The sequence below is a fragment of the Eptesicus fuscus genome, chromosome 18 (assembly GCF_027574615.1).
Source record: "Eptesicus fuscus isolate TK198812 chromosome 18, DD_ASM_mEF_20220401, whole genome shotgun sequence".
Taxonomy (NCBI): Eukaryota; Metazoa; Chordata; class Mammalia; order Chiroptera; family Vespertilionidae; genus Eptesicus; species Eptesicus fuscus.
Window position 1 is genome coordinate 39488375 of NC_072490.1, and position 20450 is coordinate 39508824.

Below are 20450 nucleotides of genomic sequence, written 5' to 3' on the forward strand. Positions count from 1 at the left end.
TAATTCTCAGAAGCATTCCACATAGTACTTACCTTTTAAGTTATTCAGTAAAGGCTACATTTCCCCCACAAAATCGGGCTCTTCAAATGATGGAAAAGTCAGAGCAGACTGTTGCTTTAGTTTGAAATATGAGTCCAAATATGAGAAGAGAAAGGGGTGAGAACCAGAGAAATGCTTGTGATAAAGAGGAGCAAGAGACAGCATGCTGAAGAATGTTCAGTAATGAATTCAGGCAGGGGAAATGGATGGGGGATATCTAACAGATTTGTTCAAAGGCATTTTGGAAAGAAAAAATCATGACAATGTAGAGAGAGGAAAAACATAGCAAAAACATGAAATGACTTTTGGTCCCTAAGTGGATTTTATTTCAGACAGATTCGCATCACTTATATATGTACCATGAAACTCTGTCCACTTCTTCCAGAATTTTCAAAGCCTGACAGAACATCTGCAGAGAGAGGACGTCATTCCAGGATAATCAACAGCAAGTTACTAAATTAAGATCAAAATGTCCTTAACCTTGGACAGTTTTCAAAGAGTTTTTAGAAGAAAGAAGCTCTCTAGGGGATAGTATAATTATATAATTGTACCCTTTCTAAGAGGCTATTTACAGATAAGTAACATATCCTTACCATTCTTCAAAGTAAAATACATGAAATAAAATAGAGATTGGGAGTATTTGTTTGGGATAGGGGGAAGGATATCTGGGCAGACACTGTTAGTGGCCTAGTCAATAACCACCTTCTCCTCATTCCTTGCTATTAGAGCCCTGAATTAGGAGTAACTGTTATCCTTAAGGCTGAAGTGGCTAGTTTACATCCTTAGCTGATGAGATCTCTGTGCGTCTGCTCATGATTTGTGGCAGACTTCCTCCCTCCCTCCCTCCCTCTCCCCCCCTCCACCCTGTGTCTGAATGGTTAGAACACTGTTGGAGATTCATCTGTTGTCTTACAAGGAAGGGGACCACAGAGACATGCCAGAGATGTGGGAGCTGGAAGACAGAACAAACCTATTTGTTGTTGTCATTCTTCAGCAGCTGAATGAATATTAGAGGGACCAGCTACATACAGGAAAGTCTTGTATTTATTTTCTGTTCGTTCAGCCAAACTCATTACTAACAGATATGGAATTCTGGCTTCGCATTTCTAGAACCCTTTCCAGCACCCCATAGTCATACTCCTGATAATCAGACAGGCTAAGGGTAGGTGTGTGGGGAGGGCAGGTTCCTCTGGAAGCCCAGATATTCACCCCCTCCAAAAAAGGGAGTAATTATTTATGCCCACTCATCCTTCTATCTACACTCGGGGGCCAGTCCCATCAGGAAGCCTTTGTTGACAACCTCCCATCCTCTCTCTAAGCAGAATGGTTAACAGCGTGGGGATCAGACTTCCTAGATTTGAATACCTGATCTGTGACACAGAAATTTAGGACTTGGCCAAGTTAATACTTTCTCTAGCTTCCCATGCAAAATGGGGACACTTAATAGCACCTGCATATCTTATGAAAAGAATTAAATGAGCTAAAATTCTTGTAATTTCTCTGGGGTCAACCCATTCTAGCTACTATTATTACCAATACTAGAGGCCTGATGCATGAAATTCATGCAAGAGTAGGCCTTTGCAGCCACAGCAGCTGCCTCGATCCCTCCCTAGCAGCCAGGCCAGCTGCCTCGATCCCTCGCAGCAGCCCCGGCTTCGTCTGGAAGGTTGTCATTTCGGTCAATTTGCATATTATGCTTTTATTATTATAGATAATTTAGGGTATTACCCCTTGCCCTCCTGTGGTTCCCTGCGCCTGTCTCATTCATGACAAGCACAATCCCAGATGGCAGACTCTCAGGTGCTTTCCATAAACAAGTGGTTCTCCGAGTATGGGCCCTGGGCCAGCAATGTCAGCAACACACGAGAGTAGTGAGAAATGTGAACTACTGACCCAGAGACTCCGGGGGAGGAGTTTGTTCTGTGTGTTCTAACAAGACTCTCATGCCAATCTAATGAACACTAAAGGCTGAGGACAAATGAGAACATCCATCTGTTTCAGGCTCTCCTGGAGATGTTCACCAAAAATAAAGTTTCCAGGACCTTGAACACATCCAGCTGGAGAAGGGGTCCAGGAATCTGCCTGGTTAGTGTGCCTGCCAGGACCCTTCAGCACACTAAGGCTTGAGAATCCCTGCTACCTTTTTTTTTTTTTTAATCCTCACCTGAGTATATTTTTCCATTGATTTTTAGAGAGAGTAGAAAAAAGAGGGAAAGACAGAGAGAAACATCGATGTGAGAGAAACACATCGACTGGTTGCTCTTGCACATGGGGGGAGCCTGCAACCTCAGTACATGCCCTTAACCGGAATCAAATCCGGGACCCTTCAGTCCACAGGCTGACACTCAATCCACTGAGCCAAACTGGCCAGGACAATCCCTGCCACTTTTAATGTGTGATTCACTGTCTCTTTTCCCATGGAACTTCACTGTCTTGCAAGGAATTTCTGTGAAGATGGGTTGTTGCTTGTATTATTTGTATTATTATTATTATTACTATTATTATTATTGAATCTCTAGTGTTCAGTGCGGTCTCAGATACAAAGTAGTTGCTCATTAAACAGATGTCTCAAAGATCTTAGTAGAGCTTTAAGATGAACTCCTTCAGAGAAGAAATACTAAACACTCACAAAAAGCACGCTTTGAATGCTTCATTCTTTGCATTTTCTTGCCATTTTCTTAGTTGTGATAATTTTGAATAATGCCTCTTCTTTCTAATTTTCATATTTTCTGTTTCAGTCAGTGTTTGCGATCTTCAATCACACAGAAGGAAACAGATAAATACAATTAAATGTTTATTTTTCAAACTTTCACAAAAGGTAGAAATGAAATGTAAATAATTAAACTTTCAAATGATTTATTGGTATGTTTGTAATTTCATATTTCTGATGCTATTAAAGATTAAAACTGTACTGAGACATTTGAAACATGCTGTATAGGTGTTAAATGAATTCAAGCTTGTGTAAAGTGAAAGAAATATTTGCTTCAGCAAATACATCTGCAGATATAAAATCATAACCACACATCTACAAAAAACCATGTTATTGAATTAAATATGATTGACTATTTTCTTGTGTGTGTGTGTGTGTGTGTGTCTGCTAATAATTTCATTTGTTACTGTTAGCAGAAGTCAAAATTTATATATGTATATATATATTCCCTCAATTTAAAATTGTTTACATATATAAACAATTTTGTATGAGCAATTTTAAATTGAGGGAAATATTTAAATATTTATAGCTAACATTTTAAACTGAAGAAAGCATATCCAGTGGCCTATTTTCCCCATGAATCGTAAAGGAACAACATTTTCTACTCTTAGCAGTGGAATGTCAGTCTACCTCACTGGTCGCTGAATGAGCACTGGTTGAAAAAGTGTTCGTTTAGCCAGTGATGTACTCAGTGGGGTATGCTAGCCTCCCTCAAGAGCTGGCCCATAGGAGGAATAAGAAGGTACTTGTTTAGTTTGTAAAAAGCAGAGATGGCAGGTCCCTACAGACTGATGATACATGATGTCACACATACATAGTACCAGCAAGCCCATGACGGCACCCACTTTCCCGGTCAAAACCAAAGGCTTTCTAGCATTAATTCCAGGCAAAAATAGTAAGAGCGATGGGTGCTGCTGTACCATGGCATCAAGATGCCTGTGAACTAATGTGAGGATGCCTTGCTTTTGTTGGTGTGGGGCAAGCGAGGCTCTCAGCACCAAAGCCCTCCCGCATACATTCCAGGCAAGCCAGTCCAGGCTTCTCGGATTGCTATGGAAGGGGCACTCACTCTACCATGATGTTCCCTTGCACATAGTAGACATTCAGTGTATGCTGAACGAATGAATGAATGAATGAATGAATGAATTGGTGTCATAAAGCAGACCTCGTACTTATCTGAGAAAAATATCATTCAATAGGTTGGAATTCTTCCCTATTTCTCCTTACCCTTGCAAACTTGAAACCAGAAATACAATTATAAAAAGTTACAGCTTAGGGAATTATAGAAACTATCTAGTCCACTCTCACAGAGTTATACAACTTTAATTTAGTGAGAAAAATCACTGATTTGAGAGTCAGAGAGACAGGAGTCCAAGTTCCCCTTCTACAATATTTTTTTTAAAAGTATTGCCTCTTTTAAACTTAACACAGCCTTAATAATTTACTCATTATCTTTATTTTAAAATTATTTTTAAAAGAATAGTTTATTGATTTTTAGACACAGGAAAAGGTTGAGGGGGAGAAAGAGAAACATTTGTGTGAGAGCACAACATGGATCAGCTGCCCCCTGCATGTCCCCTATCAGGGATTGAACCCACAACCCGGGCATGTGCCCTGACCAGGAATGGAACTGGCAACTGCCTCGTGCGCGGAACGATGCTCAACCAACCGAGCCACGCTGGCCAGGGCCACTTCTACCAAATTTTAATGAGCAAACAATCACTTCTGAGGCTCTGATCCATGTGTGCATTATAGGCAATAATAACAACAATTACATGACTATCAAGGGATTAAATGACACAATCCATTTGCAATGGTCAGCAAAGTACCTTCACCTTATAAGTAAGCACTGAAGACATTAGCCAATTAATATTAACAGGGAAGAGATGAAAACAAAACTCAGGGAATTGTCTCTCCTACCCCTGTGGTCCCAGTGGCCATAATGACTTTCTTCCATTCAACCTATTCTCTTTCCAATTAAGACTAAAGAAAAGAATATGTACAAATTAGGATAAACACTTTGAAAGTAATTTTATACCTCTTGAATGAATGGATTATACAAATAAAACAATTTATTACTTCTGCAGAAATATGAAAAAACTCAGTCCTTTATGCCAGCCCTCTAGAAAAGCAATTTCTGGCTCTAAGATGCACCTTTCCACCCAGCCCACCCCTGACTCAAATGATATATTGTAAACAGAAAAGTCACCAACACATAATCAACAGCCTAAGTTTTTAAAAATATATATTTTTATTGATTCAGAGAGGAAGGGAGAGGGAGAGAGATAGAAACATCAATTATGAGAGAGAATCATTGATCGGCTGCCTTCTGCACACCCCCTACTGGGGATTGAGCCCACAGCCCTGCCTCCCTCCCTCCTCCCTCCTCCCCCTCCCCCCTCTCCCTCTCCCCTCCTCCCTGCATGTGCCCTTGATCGGAATTGAACCTGGGACCCTTTAGTCCACAGGCTGATGCTCTACCCACTGAGCCAAACTGGCTAGGGCAATAGCCTAAGATAAATGCTAGTGAAGCCTCATAAGTTTGATAGAGAAAACTCAGGTTTACTATTAAATGTTAAAACAAGGTAATACGAAGTACTTAATCTAAAACAGTTACCTGAAGATCCAGAACTGCTACAATAATTCTATAAAAATAATCAGCTAAAAAAATTTTTTTTTACAGTTTTTCAATAAATTCAATAAAAATAGAAACAATTAAAAAGTTTTCCTTACAAGAAAGCATTTCCTGTATAACTTTTAAAGAACTGTTGTTGAACAATCCCTGATAGGGGATAATTCAACAAAACTCATGTGAGTAACTGCAGAAGGCCTACATTACACACCACAGGAGATAATTGTACTTCAGTGTGAGTAAGACCCTCTACTTGACCTCCAATAAATTACATTAAATGGAGTGGATGAGTCATGTACAGAACATAAAAATACTAAAAGGGCAAGGTAAGTACCAAAAAGAACATGGGGGGGATTCTTAAGAAGAAAATAAAACATTAGTCGATTCTGGAAAGGTTTAAGAGAGTAGGTTCCTTTTTTTAAATAATATATATTTTTAATTTATTTTAGAGAGAGAGGAAGGAAGAAGGATAGAGAGGTAGAAACATCTACTGGGGATCGAGCCTGCAACCCAGGCATGTGCCCTGACTAGGAATCGAACCATGACTTCCTGGTTCATAGGTCAACGCTCAACCACTGAGCCATGTAGGCCAGGCTCACTTGGTTCCTTTTGGTCTTTGAAAAGGTCCCCTTCTCTCCCTTCCTGCAACCAGGTGAGGGTAGCATGGGGACTAGAGGGATATGATGATTGAGAATCTTCTCTACTTACTGGAGTGGTTGGAAGATTTTCTTACCAAGGTGTGGTATAATAATACAGGTGTTGGTAAAAGTAGATTCATAACTGTCCATATGGAAAATAATACAGCAATTAATGAATAATAATACAAGAATAAACTCTCTGTTTTGTGCACTTACAACTGTAAACCTACTTTTGTCCCACCCTGTATTTAAGGACTCCTGAGGTCAGAGAAATAGGGGTTTAAAATCCTGGCTCCACCTCTTGCTACATTTCAAGTTGCTTATCTTTTCAATACTGCAGCATCTTTATCTATAAACTAGATTTAAAAACAAACAAACAAACAAACAAAAACCTCCGACTTGAATGTGAAAACCGCCTGACATATGCATGTACAGGGATAAATTTGGTGCCTGGCACACCGAGCGTGCTCCATGTGGTGTGCCAATGATGGCAATGCTGATGGTGGCAGTGGGGGCATGGACTCTGCCCCCAGAACTGGAAGTGCAGTTGAGGAGACCCTGGGCTCAGGAGGCTTTGCACACAAGCAATGCTTGATCAACTCGAGCTGCTGTCCAAAGGATTATGTGAGATCTGGGAAAAGGAAGGGCCTCAGGTTTGTTTAACTCCTTAATAATATTAGCAGTGGTAGTGGTCATGGAAGCTAAACTTTATTAGGTGCTTACTGGATGCCCAACGATGTGCTGAATGCTGTGAGAGAATTTACTCATTTATTACTCACAACAATGCTCTGCAGTAGATACTACTAGTATAACCCCTTCCTTTCCAGATGTACAGTGGGGCTCAGAGAGTTTACACCTAAGATCATACTGTCAGTATGTGATGGCAATGAGTTCAAAGTCAGTCTGTCTGACTTGTTCTGAATCACAAAACTATACAAGTAAACATTGTTCCTTTTGCTGGATCTGGATCTCCTTCTGAAGACTGAATATTTCACTTTGTCCCCTGGATGAAGAAGAGAGAAAATCCTCTCTCCTGGGCCCTGCTTGGCCTCAATATCCAACTGCCCTTCTCAAAACAGGAATTGTTTAAACGAGCAGCAATAAATGGTGTCCTGGTAAAGCCCCCTTGATGAGTAGGAGCCAGATATCAGTGAAAGCAATTGCTCTGTCACAACTCTACCTTTGACCAGAAACATGACAGGAATGGGGTTGGGGACCAATGAAATAAGTCATAAGAAAGATAGTGATAACACCTGGGATGATGATGACAATGACAACAACGATAATAATGAACACCACAATAATAAATAAGCCTCACTGTACTCTATGCATCGTATTAAGTGCTTGGCAATGGTAACCTCATTTAACCTTGAAAAAAGTCTTATGAGGATGGAATGTCATTATGATTATTTTACCAAAGGGAATAGTGAGGCCCAGGTAATCAGGTAAATTGCCCAAGCTGATATGGTTAGCAAGTGGAAAGCAGGGATTTGAACTATGCCCAGCACCTACAGTCTTAACCATTATGCTATATTGCCTCCTGAAGATAGAGAAAGTCCAACAATCTTTCCTATAACCCAATCCTACACTCCAAACTGAAATAAATCCGGAACAAAATCTTTCCTATAACCCACTCCTACACTCCAAACTGAAATAAATCCGGAACAAAAAAGAGAGCAAGCTTGGATAGTGGGAGCTCAGGGAGTGCCAATCATTTCAACACAACGGTCTTGGCTCGTAAGATACAATTCTTGTGATAACCTTCTCAACCAATTATCAGACACAAGAAACAAAGATTGTATGTCCCCGCTTATGACATGGGGCTTAAGTATTTCATAAAACGTAGCCCCGGTAGGCATACCCACTAGTAGATTTTTCCCACTTACCAAATCCAAAAGTAATAGTTCATTTTTATTTCACTTTTCCTAGTTCCACTCTTCTCATGCCTGTATTCATCTCTGGCCTCCTCCTTTCCTCATTTTTGTAGAGAAAGATGCTAAATCTTTCTGTTGTGTGTTAGAAGAGGGAGGCATGGTGCCCCAATGTTGTTGTTGTTTTTTAATCTTAATTCTATTATGCCAACTCCACTGAATTTAATTATAATGAATACCAAATTACACAATTACCCTCTGTTCTGTTTTTCAGATGCTATATTTTGATAAAATTTACTACATGCTGCTCCTCCTTCACACTAGAAATAGATGTGTGTTGATCTAAAATTTGTTATAATTATAATTAAAATATAGTTTACATAATGATAGTGTTAAAATGAAATTACAGATTTGCAGAGACATTGTGGTCATGTGTTTATTTTTTATCCTCACCCGAGGATATGTTTTCCATTGATTCTAGAGAGAAAAAGGGAGAGGGAGAGGGAGAGGGAGAGGGAGAGGGAGAGGGAGAGGGAGAGGGAGAGGGAGAGGGAGAGGGAGAGGGAGAGGGAGGGAGAGTGAGGGAGAGGGAGGGAGGGGGAGAGAGGGAGGGAGGGGGAGAGAGAGAAAGAGAGAGAAAGAGAGAGAAAGAGAGAGAGAGAGAGAGAGAGAGAGAGAGAGAGAGAGAGAGAGAGAGAAACATCCATCAGTTGTCTCCTATATGAGCCCAGATCCTGAGTATGTGCCCTGACAGGAATGGAACCCATGCCCCCACACCAGCTAGGGACTTTTTTTTTTTTAAGCATAAGCACATGTTTAGACCAATATCTGGTAGTCAAATGAATATGGACAGAATTTTGGTTTCCCTACAAAAACTATTCAAGACTTTGCAGATTTCCAAAGGGAGCTCAAAACCATGAATAAAAATTTCCCTGCCATGCTTTCAATTGCAAAGTGAATGAAAGATGAGAAATCCCTGGAAAAATTGTTCAAAGTAGCTATCCATATGGTTATTATAAGACATTACTTTTCCCACTTAAACTCTGATGTATATCAGGGATGCAAATTCTCCACTGAGTTTGATGAGGCATAAAATAATTGCACTGAACTAGATTGTTCACAATTTCTTCTAATTAAAGAGGTACCCTATCACAACTAACTTAAACCTACAAAATGTGGTTGTGGCCACAACATCACAGTGAAAGGTCTGTGTCACACACACTATTACAATAATTTACACCATTTTGTTCAGTTTCACTGTGAACGCAAACTGGAGTGAATACAAACTAGGGTTTGAGCTGCATGATTCCACTAACATGCATATATTTTTCAATAAATATACAGTCAGCCCTTTGTATCCAGGAGTTTCACATCTGTGGATTCAACCAACTGTGAATTGAAAACAGTATTTTTGATCTGCGATTGAAAGTCCAAAGATATGGAGGGCCGATGATATGCATTGTTTTACACCATTTTAGGTAAGGGACTTGATCATCCAGGGATTCTGGTAACTGTGAGGGTCCTGGAACCCATCCCCCCAGATACCGAGGGACCACTGAGTTTTGGGTGAGTGAGAAGTTATATGTGGATTTTGGACTGTGCAAGAGGGTTGGTGGCCCTCGTTCCCATGTTGTTCAAGGCTCAACTATACAGGATTTTTTTCATTTCAGATAATTATTTTTTAGCTAATACTTATTAAATGTTTTGAGAATACAGTGTTAATATGTATCCTTAGTCTCGACCTTTCTTAGAACTGCAGATTTGCTCATCCGGCTGCATATTCAACATCAACATCTCTACTTGGATATCAAGAAAATATCTCAAAGCCCAGCTGGCATGGCTCAGAGGTTGAGCATGGACCTATGAACCAGGAGGTCACTGTTCGATTCCGGTCAGGGCACATGTCCGGGGTTGCAGGCTCCATCCCAGTGTGGGGCGTGCAGGAAGCAGCTGATCAATGATTCTCTCTTCCTCTCCCTTCCTCTCTGGAACCAATAAAAATATATTTAAAACAAACAAAAATCTCAGATTCTATATCTCCAAAACGGATCTGTAGTCCCTCAAATGTGTTTCTTCCTAAGCCTCTTCCTTCTCAGGTGATAACAACTTCACTTTTCCACTGACCCAGGCCCCAAATCCTGTATTCGCCCTTGCCCCCTTTCTTCCTTTCACATCTGCATTCCCCTTGCCAGGAAATGCTGTCACAACCTTCCAAATCTGCCACTTCTTGGAACATCTGCTGCTAATATGCTGGCACAAGTCGCTAACATCTATCTTGTAGACACCACTAATTGCCTCTTGAGATTTCACCCAATTCCACTCTTTCTCCCCATCCTCAATACCACAGGTAGACTTATCATTCTAAAACAAGAGAGAGGTCATGGCATGCCTGTGCTAAAATCCTACCACTGGCTGCCTACATTTAGAGTAAAACACAAAATGATGGCCTTCAAGGACCTACCCAATCTACCCCATCACACCTCGGACCTCAAGCCCTCCTGCTGCCCCTTCCTCCCCACTCACTTACTCAGACCTCTGACCTCCCTGACATTCCTCTAACCCACCAGACATATTTCTACCTTTGAATTTTGACACTGCTTTCAGGGTATGGTCGCCCCCCAAATCCCTCTGACAACTCGCTCACTTCAAGTCTTTAAGAAATCTATCCTGAACACCTTACTTAAAATTAGAATGCTCCCCTCCAGCACTCACAACCAAATACCCTTCAGTGTTCCAGTCTTTTTCTTATCCAATCGCACTCACCAGCTTCTAAGGCACCATACGATTGATTTATAACACTCATCTGTTTCCACTTATACGACTGGAATACTATACAGCAATGAAAATGAATGAACTGCTCCATGCAGCCTTTACACAGATGCATACACCATGTATGGAAGCAAGTGAGCAGCAGAATTAAGAGCCCAGGTGGGACCCTGTGACAGTGTAAGCTGTGAGAGGAGAGAGAGCGAGAGGAGGGAGGGAGAGAGAGAAAGAGAGAGAGAAAAAGAAAGAAGGAAGGAAGGAAGGAAGGAAGGAAGGAAGGAAGGAAGGGAGGGAGGGAGGGAGGGAGGGAGGGAGGGAGGGAGGGAAGGTGGGAGGGAGGGAGGGAGGAAGGGAGGGAAGGAGAGAGGGAAAGAATAGGAGGGAAGGGAAGGGAAGGAAGAAAAGAAATAAAGAGAAATAAAGAGAGAGTTCTTGTCTATTTTATTCACGATAGGTCCAAGCATGTGGAACTGTGCATATGAGGATACTTAATAAATATTTCTGGAAAAATATAGATGAGGAAACTAACAGTAAAGCTCAAAAAGTTTAAGCAACTGCCTCAAAGTTCTATAGCTAGAAAAGGGCCACAGTGGAATTCAAACTTGGGGCGGGCCAACTTTGCAGCCTGTTGCTCACACACAGGGCTGCCTGTTGAGTGATGAAGAGCCGGCATCTTTCAATTTGGAGGTGAGGATGTGTGTACTCAACTTTCTATAGAGCCACAGACTTAATCTTGTTTTAGAATGGAAAATATGATACCTTTCTGTAAACAGATGTGGTTAAGCAATCAGCATCTTTGATGTGTTTAAGCCACTATAACTCCATGAAGTCCACTATTTTAGGTCCTTGGACTTCATGATCTGCTTTAAGCATTGCCATGGGAATTCTCGTTCCACGGAATAGCATCACTAAAGTGCCTGCTTCCTCTCTGTGTGTTCATTCTCCATTTAAACAAAAGAAACAGAAAGGTGGAACCCAGCCTGGATTATTATAGTACTTTTATAGCAAATTTAGCAATAGTGACATCTAAGCAAGAGTATCATTTAATGATAGCATGATAATAAAATAATAACATTTAAATGTATTGAATACTCACGGCATGCTAAACTTGGTGCTAAAATATTTCCATGCATGTTTTCTTCAGTCCTTACAATTATTCAATCAGGCAGGTACATTTTTATTAGCCCCATTTCAAAGATAAAGAAAGTGATGTGGCCCGGCCTGTGTGGCTCAGTGGTTGAACATCAACCCATGCACCAGCAGTTTGGGTTGCCAGCTCAATCTCCAGTAGGGGGTGTGCAGGAGGCAGTCAATCAATGATCAGTTTCTCTCTCGTCAATGTTTCTCTCTCTCTCCCTCTCCTTTCCTCTCTCTCTAAAATCAATAAAAACCTATTTTTTAAAAAGAAATTGATGAGAGACGTGTGGTACCTGTTTGATCACAGTCAGACAGGTAATAAGTGGTGACTATGAATTCAGGTCTAACTCCAGAATTTTACTCTTAACCTCTACATGAAAATTCCAGTAAGTCCTTGGATAGAAGTGTGTTTTCTACTAGAAAACATGCCCCCTTATGTCTGCCTATGCAAACAACTTCAGAACATAATTCATTTTAAAACATGATAAAAATGTTTAAATAGTACTTTAATAAATGGGCATATTTACATCTAAATGATAATGCAGAAAAGCAGTCTGAGCCCTTTGTGTGGCTTCCTGCTATCTTCCATCAAGACCAAGTGAAAAATATTAGCAGCCACACAATGGAGAAAGCATAACACCCGGAGATGGAGAATTCTGTAAATGACCAATTATAAAACTATTACACTGCAGCACTTTTATAGCAACAGGCAAAATAATCCATTAAACTGAAAATTCTCTTGCTCCTCACTCTGCGGCCCACACAAACATTAATGTTGCATTTATTAGGATGTATTTCCTGTGCTCTTCAACTTGACTTTCAGCAATTGTATTAATACAGTCCTCTCACTTTGCACATACATCTGAATGATGGATTTCCCCACTGGAGGTCTGCAAAAAGAGCGGAGTGAATGAAATCAAGTTTAAGAAGAGCCATCATAATCCATAATGATGGGCACTGAATCAGGACAAAGAGAAGCATCTTTCTCATTTATTTGAATGAAAAGTCTACTGTATATTTATTGCCTGCACACAGGGCTACCTGTTGAATGATGAAGAGCCGGCATCTTTCAATTTGGAGGTGAGGATGTGTGTACTCAACTTTCTATAGAGCCACAGACTTAATCTTGTTTTAGAATGGAAAATATGATACCTTTCTGTAAACAGATGTGGTTAAGCAATCAGCATCTTTGATGTGTTTAAGCCACTATAACTACAGGGAAGGCAAAGCTATAATTATTTTAAGCATTTCTGTGTTTGTACAACGGAGCAGCATGGTTATTGGCTACCAACCTGAGTATTGTCAGGCAAATCTACCGTATTTTCCGGCATATAAGACGACTGGGCGTATAAGACAACCCCCAACTTTTCCAGTTAAAATAGAGAGTTTGAGATATACCCGCCCTATAAGATGACACCTGGTGTATAAGACGACCCCCGACTTTTGAGAAGATTTTCCTGGGTTAAAAAGTCGTCTTATACACCGGAAAATACGGTAAGTCTGAATCTAATCTTTGACACTTACCTGCTATGTGATTTGAGGTTTTGAGAATCACTTTCTTCAGCTGTACAATAGGGAGGAAAATATGCCCTTCGAAGGACTTTTGTCAAAAGTAAATGAGATGAAGTATTTACAGTACATTGCGTAGTAAAGACTTAAATTATTATTATGGTCACTACTACTATTATTGAAAAGAAATGAGAACTTCTGATCTCTTAAAATAAAGTATGTGTCCTGTATCATTGAAATCACGTACATTTTATTTTTGACCTTATAACTTTGATCCAAGAAACATTTAGTAGTAAATACAACTGAAAGGAGGTTACTTGTCAAACATGGAAATTAACAATATTAAGTGTGCTGGCAGCATACTCTTCTTGGATAAATATTTACCTGTAAAAAGATTTTATTGTTTTGTATTTTTATGAAGTGCATGAAACATATATATTTACTGTGCCAATTGGCAAAAGGTCCATTAATTAGTCTGACTATGTGTTACATAAATGTCCTCTAAAATAGTAATCAAATGTGCAGTTTAGTTGTTGGGAAGATGTGTTTAGCACTTTTCTTTTTTGCCTATTTAAAGTAAAAAGGATGAGAAACATTAGGCTTGATGCTTACTATAGAGTGACTCCGAGTGAAAGCACTTCCTACTCCATTATGCCATAAAGATGCTTCTGTGCCCCAGGGACATCAAGGAAAGATTGGCTTTAATGAAAGGAACCAAGTATGACTCTAAAGCTTCCAAATGGAAGGTCTATAGGCTGCAATTTACATCAGAAAGTGTCTGCCTTCTCTCTCAACTGCATGAAGATGGCAAATGCTGAAAGCTCAAACAGTAAATGTTGGGAAGAGTGGGAAAGGATGCAAAGTTTTGAATATCCCAAGCCTGGGCTAGGAGAACTATATTAAAAGTGAAGAAAATATCAGGTATGATTTTTTGTTGTTGTTAACCCTCACCTGAAGATATTTCTTCCAAATTTTTTAGACACACTGGAAGGAAGGGGAGAAACAAGGGGAGGGAAACATCAATGTGAGAGAGACATTGACTGGTTGCCTCCCGAATATGCCCCTGCATCCCAACCAGGGCGGGGATGAAGCCTGCTACCAAAATATGTGCCCTTGACCAGAATCGAACCCGTGACCCTTCAGTCCAAGGGCCGACGCTCTAACCACTAAGCCAAACCAACTAGGGCTGTCAGATATGATTTATCACTTGATTTCCAGTCAGCAGACCTTACATAAAGTCGGAAATTGGATAGGATATTGGCTGTTGTAGCTATGATACTTTCAGTTGCTTTCAACATGGCTGAAAGGAAATCTTAAAAACAAGCAAACAAACAAACAAACACCCCACAAGCATTGGGAATTTAGGGATGCAGTGATGAGTGAGTTGGGTTTGGGAGTTCCAGAATGCCAACAAGGCTCCGCCTCTCTCCATCACTCAGCCCTGCTCAGCGGCATGCTTTTTTTCTACAGAAAGTCTCCTCTTGTGTGGCATGTCCACTGGGAGTCTGAAGTCAGATATCCCCAACTTGGAAGTTCTGGGAAGAAAAGACAATTTGTCCATTTTTCTTTGACAGAAAAATCTTGGGGAGGATTCTGATAGGCAGAGCCAAGGTCAGATGTCTACACCTGAACCAATCAGCCCTGGGGCCATGGAGGAGGCAGAATGCCACTGTTTGAAGTTTTCCGAAGGAAAAGCCTGGTGTTTTTGCAAGATGAAAGGGGATAGGACACTGAATAATGAGAGCTGTGCCTGCTACTATAAACTCCACCATTCTTTCTCCCTGCCCGGGTCATAACCATGCAGTAAGTTGACCTAGGAGTTCATTTTCCTCATCATTAGCCTTAATATATATGTCATGAAGGAGCACACGAATAAAATAATAAGGGAAAAGTCTGAATATGGGAAATCACCTAGACTAATATTTATAAAGATGTGAATATTTACTCTTAAAATGTTCCCCCCAATTCACTCAAATGTTCAAAGTGGATGCTGGAAACACAAGGGTTTTGACAAGAGCAATCTTTCTCCAAGCAAAATAATGACACAAAGAGATGTTTTATAAAATTGAATTAAAGGCATCCACTATTTCAATGATGCTTAAAGGAAAGATGTCCAAAGACACTCTGACTGAATGAGTATGTATACATAAAATACACGTGAAGGTCTCTTCAAATATAGTGTGTGCCTATCTCTCTTCCTTCCCTCTCTGCTCTTTTAAAAAATGCCCCTTTAAAAATTGCCCACTCACCATCTGTTAGGTAAATTTCCTCAAACAGTCAATGTGGAGGCAGAGATTGTTATAGAAACTATTCCAAATGGCATTGACACCTATATTTATGAAATTTTAAAAAGAGTAAGTTAGAGTTGTTTAAAAAAACAACAACACAATAATAATACCACACCATACCAGGTACCCAATTCTATCCAATTACATAAGATAGATGATAGATAGATAAGAAGAAAAAAGGAAGAAAGAACACTATGCACTTACATATAAAATGTTTTCCTAAAAGTTTGAGATAATATTGAAGCTTCAATGGACAAAAAGAAAACATTTACAAATATACAAATGTATTTCACTTATGATATATAGGCCACAGGTTTAGATTGGCGATATCCTCCGACAAGGGTCAAGTGGACACTTTTTCCATTGAGTTGCTCTTGAGGGAACAAAACTGAAATAGATGCCATTCAATTCCAAGTCTACAGCTCAGACTATGACACTACACATGAAATATGGCTCATTCAGACCCAGGATGTAGCAAGAGTAATTTATACTCTCAGAGTATATACTCTCAAGTCAATACCAGAGAAGCCTTGAATAAACACATTCCCATTACTTTCCACTATCATATATCTTACTTATAGCCCATGAAACAGTGGTCAGGGGATTTAGCCTCTGGGCTCTGTATTACATAAGCTCTCTACTTTTAGCCATCCCCACTCGGTGATTATTTTCAAAATATGTTACTGATAGTCAATATTAATTTGCATTTAATCTTTCTTAGCATCCGAGAGTATTATTTTGTACAGGCTCAGAAACAAATCTCCAGAAATTCCTCCCCGATGCTTCTTTGAGGCTGAAAATGCATTGCAGGGCAGTAACCGTGACTTAATTATAGCTGGCAGAGCCCTGGCCACACACTAATTTCATTAGCCTCAAATTCCTGGATTTGTAAGACCCACTGGATATGAATCCTGCCCTCAGACATGCCACTTACTAACCAATTCCGATAGAGGAGAGGGAGAGAGAGACTTGCTCGGCTTACATCTTTGGGACACCAGCAGGCAAGTGAGAATTTGAAGTCATACACACTGTGGACATCTGAGCAGTCATTCTCGCCCAGGCCCTAACTGTCAGAGAGGAACTTCGTTCCAGGCTTTGCTGGCAGCAGCAGCATTTGTGACATCTATTACTATCTCATTACTCCCTCCTGCGCCCCAGCGCTTAGCAACCCCCATTTGAGTCACTAGGTATTCCTTCCCTAAGCCTAGAAGCTTCTCTCACCATACATTTCTGTCTTAAAGGATAGGTTTGGCATGGTCCCCACAGCAACCCACAGGGGCTGGGGAAAAGAGAACAGGAATTCAATCATTTAGAGGAGTTTCCTGTTTATAGGACAATCTTAATTGAGCTGAACCCAGCAATCCCAGCGAAGATTCCCCTCCGGTTCTTTCCCTCGGTGCCTTTGAACAATGGGTCGGTCTGGATACCACTATTCTCTCTAGTCAATTTGCAAGTCTACACAGTCTGGAACCTGAGGGTTGGATGGCATGCCAGGAGTCTCTAAGATCACATGCAAAAAAAAAAAAAAAAGCCGCTATATATCCCAACATGGGCAGTGTTTAACCAGGATGCCCACACAGGCAGTTACAGCCAGCTTGCAGCACAAGCTACAAGTTGATGCATTCCTCCTACTACCAGCCTCTTCTCAATAGACGCAGGTGAAAACCGGAGGGCCCTTTCCCCCTCAGCTGCTCAATCCAACATGAATAGCTGCAATTTGCAAATTAGGGGGAAATGACAGTGTTTTCTCTGAATGGCTTTGCTCCCAGCCCACACTGCTATCACTGGCTTTCGGCTCCTTTCCTTCCAGCCCAGGGAACGGAGGGACTCAGTGTAAGGCAAGCTGCTTCCTGCCTCACAAGTGCCTCAGATTCACACACCAGAAGAGGAACCAGCTCCCCCTGGAACCTGGTTCAGCAAACAGTCCTTCCACCGAGTCTGCAGCCTCTCTCTGGACTTGAACATTTCACTCTTTTCCTCTGACAGGCCCATCTGCAGGACCGCCCTGCTCCGAGTGAAGATAGGAACAGGCAGCAAAATAGTTTAAAAATGCTAAACACCAAACACACCTTCAACCCCCAGGGCTCTGGGAAAAAAACCTGGGAATTGCCGGGGGATTCCCAGGTGATCTCTGACGCATCCTCTCCCAGGGTACTGCCCCCTCAAGTTGTCTAGCCTTAACTCAGGGATGCAGGCAGCACTGGGGTTTTGCTTTGAACAACTCAAGCTCTTCCTAAAAGCCTCAACTCAGAGTGAAGGCTGCCCCCAAAGCACTTGATCTTCAGGATCCCTACTTCGGAGGGGTTAGGGAGGCCCGGGCCGCAGAGAGGCCCAATCAGGCTGCAGGCTGGGAAGGCACCCCTCCTTCTGGCACAAACACAAACTTCACACTCCGGGGAGCTGATGTGGTGACAGCTTGAATCTCACAAGAAGTCCCCTCCAGAAACCCAACACCCTTAGGAAAAGCCCGGGAGAGGGAGCCAATTCTTTAACAGGGGCCAAAAGGGCAGCAGAGTGAGCCCGAACATCTGGAGCGGGATTCACTGGGTCTGGGCACTGCCAGGCAGGGAGAGAGCTCGCTGTGCCTCAGGAAAGTCTCACCTCAAGACAGAGATGGACGCAAAACTCGGAGGTGGGGGCAGAGGGAGAGGAGAGGCAGACACTGAAAGGAAGGGTAAGAAATAGAGAAAGAAAACAAATCAGGGAGAAAGGAGAGAAAGAGACATAGGGAGAAACATGGAGAGACAAGGAGAAGGCAACCCACAGTCTCACAGACCCTCAATTTCTTCACCCCAAAGCCATCCGTGTCTACCCAAGGCAGTGGCGGGGCAGAGGCTGCGGGAGCGCCGGCCAGGGAGCTGCGGTGGAACCCACCGCTCAGGGGCCCCAGCCGCCTTCCTCCCCTTTCGTGGTTGCCCTCTGGCGCCCGGAGCCTGCGGACCGCGGGCCTGGCTCAGTGCGCCCCACTCACTGCCTCGCTCCCTGCGCCTTCTCCCCCGGCTCCGGCTCCGGGAATCGTCCTGGGAGCGGAGGACTGGGGTTGCGGGGCGCGGGGTGCGGGGGGAGTGGGCTGCATTAGGGAGGTCTCGGGAAAGGGCGGGCGGAGGGATGAGGCAGCGAAAGCGATTTTGTTTCGCAGTTAGCATGAGCTCATCTCTGGCTCTGAAGTGGCAGGAGTAGAAAATTGATCGCCCAGCTCCTGCCAGTGGCCGGGCTGCAAATGCCATTTAGACGGTGCCAACGCTGGCACCCAGCAAATCACCAGGGGGTCACGTCTGAGGGTGGCATCTCCCCACTTGGGGAGTGTCGCCCGGGGAGGGGAGACAGGCTACAGGTCGGGAAAGCCAGCCCGCCCGCGAGAGAGGTGGGCAATTAGCACCCACAGGCGGGTGAAGACCCAGCCCTGGGTTTCAGCGGTGCCTCCCTAGCGCTTCTCCAGTCTTTCCGAGGCCGCCGCGACTCGCTGGGCGGCTGGGGGCCGGGAAGCCGGGGAGTTGAGAAACGCCCGGGTTCCAGGCGCCTTCTCATCTTTCACACTCCGCGCGCCTCCCCGGCTCGCACCGGAGGCCGGCACTTTGCAAGCCTGTTTTCGGACCGTCTTTCACTCTAACGCAAACCCATTTCAATCATCGCCTTGTTTTTCGCAGAGTGCTTCTTGTAAACGGGGCCATAAATCCAGGATGCCAAGCCGGATGGAGTGAAGCGCAGACAGGGGGGGAGAGGTGGAGGGGCAGGGAACCAAGCCGGGAAGGTACTTCCTCGGGTGGGGTGGAAGGGGTTCGGCAGGATCTCCGGGGTGGAGATGCGCGGAGGCTGACACCTGACCCCGCACCCCCTGGAGTCCAAAACCAGCTTTTCAGGATAAACAGCGCGGGGCGGGGAGGAACGGCGCGCTCTGCCCCCGAGGGAGCGCCCCCCTACCTGGAAAAGCCTCAGGATGTTGGCTACCATGATGGAGACGGAGCTCCCCGACGCCCCAATCACTCCGACTACTTTCTCCGGCTTGACAAACACCGGGGGCTCGCCGTTGGTGCAGCGCACGTCGGAGGTGTCCTTCTGGATGAGCGCCTGGACGAAAGTGAGCGACTGTTCCAGCGCGTAAGTGTCCCTGGAACAAGTGTCCAGGATCCGCGCGCCCAGAGTCACGTTGGGCAGCAGGTTGGGATCGCTGTTGATCTGGTCCAGGGCGTAGAGCATCGCTTCCAGCCTGTGGATCCCGTTCTCCCTCTTGATGTCGCCGCAGGGCACTCCGCTGGGACCCTTGGCGTGCACTGGGAACAGCCCCCCGAGGGTGACGTCCCCCTCGATCCGGATGGAGTGCGGGGCGTACATCTCCTGGCCGCGCGCCGCCGCCGCCAGCGCGCACAGGAGCACCTCCAGCACGCAGCAGGGGAACTTCATCAAAGTCAGGGCGCGGAGCAGCTGCCGGAGCTGGACCATGCTGCTCCGGCGGCTCCGGCTGCTCCGGCGGCTCCGGGGGCTCCGGCTGCTCCGGCTGCGGCGGCGGCGGCGCTGGAGGGTGCGGTGGCGGGCTCGCCGGGGTCCAGGCTCCGTGGGATGAGTTCCTCGGGGAAAGCCCGGAGGCTCCTGCTGTCACAGAGGGTGGGGGCACCCGGGGAGGGGCGGCCGGAGAGTGTGGGGGGGTCCCGCGGCGCCTGCCAGCTTGGGGTGCCGTGCGCTCTCGGGTTCGCCAGCCGGCGCTCCGCGCGGGCGCTCTCTGGCTTGCCGCTGGAGCTCTTCAACAGCCCAACACTGGGGAGAGGGCACGGATTGCTATCGCTTTAAATGGTCGTTCGGCTCCCTCTCCTCCTCCTCCCACTCCCTCCCTCCCTCGCTAGCTCCTGGTCTATCCCCACCCTT

The 20450-nt window shown here is 43.9% G+C and overlaps 1 protein-coding gene across 2 annotated transcripts in view; it reads right to left on the reverse strand.

The window, feature by feature from the left end:
- Nucleotides 1-20030, reverse strand: part of GRM7 (glutamate metabotropic receptor 7) — a 734510-nt gene extending 714480 nt beyond the window's left edge. For both annotated transcript variants that reach the window (XM_054729938.1, XM_028161218.2), the window contains exon 1: nucleotides 19512-20030. In XM_054729938.1, the coding sequence (XP_054585913.1) occupies nucleotides 19512-20030 (519 nt within the window). The remainder of the gene's footprint in view (nucleotides 1-19511) is intronic.
- Nucleotides 20031-20450: the final 420 nt, after the last annotated feature.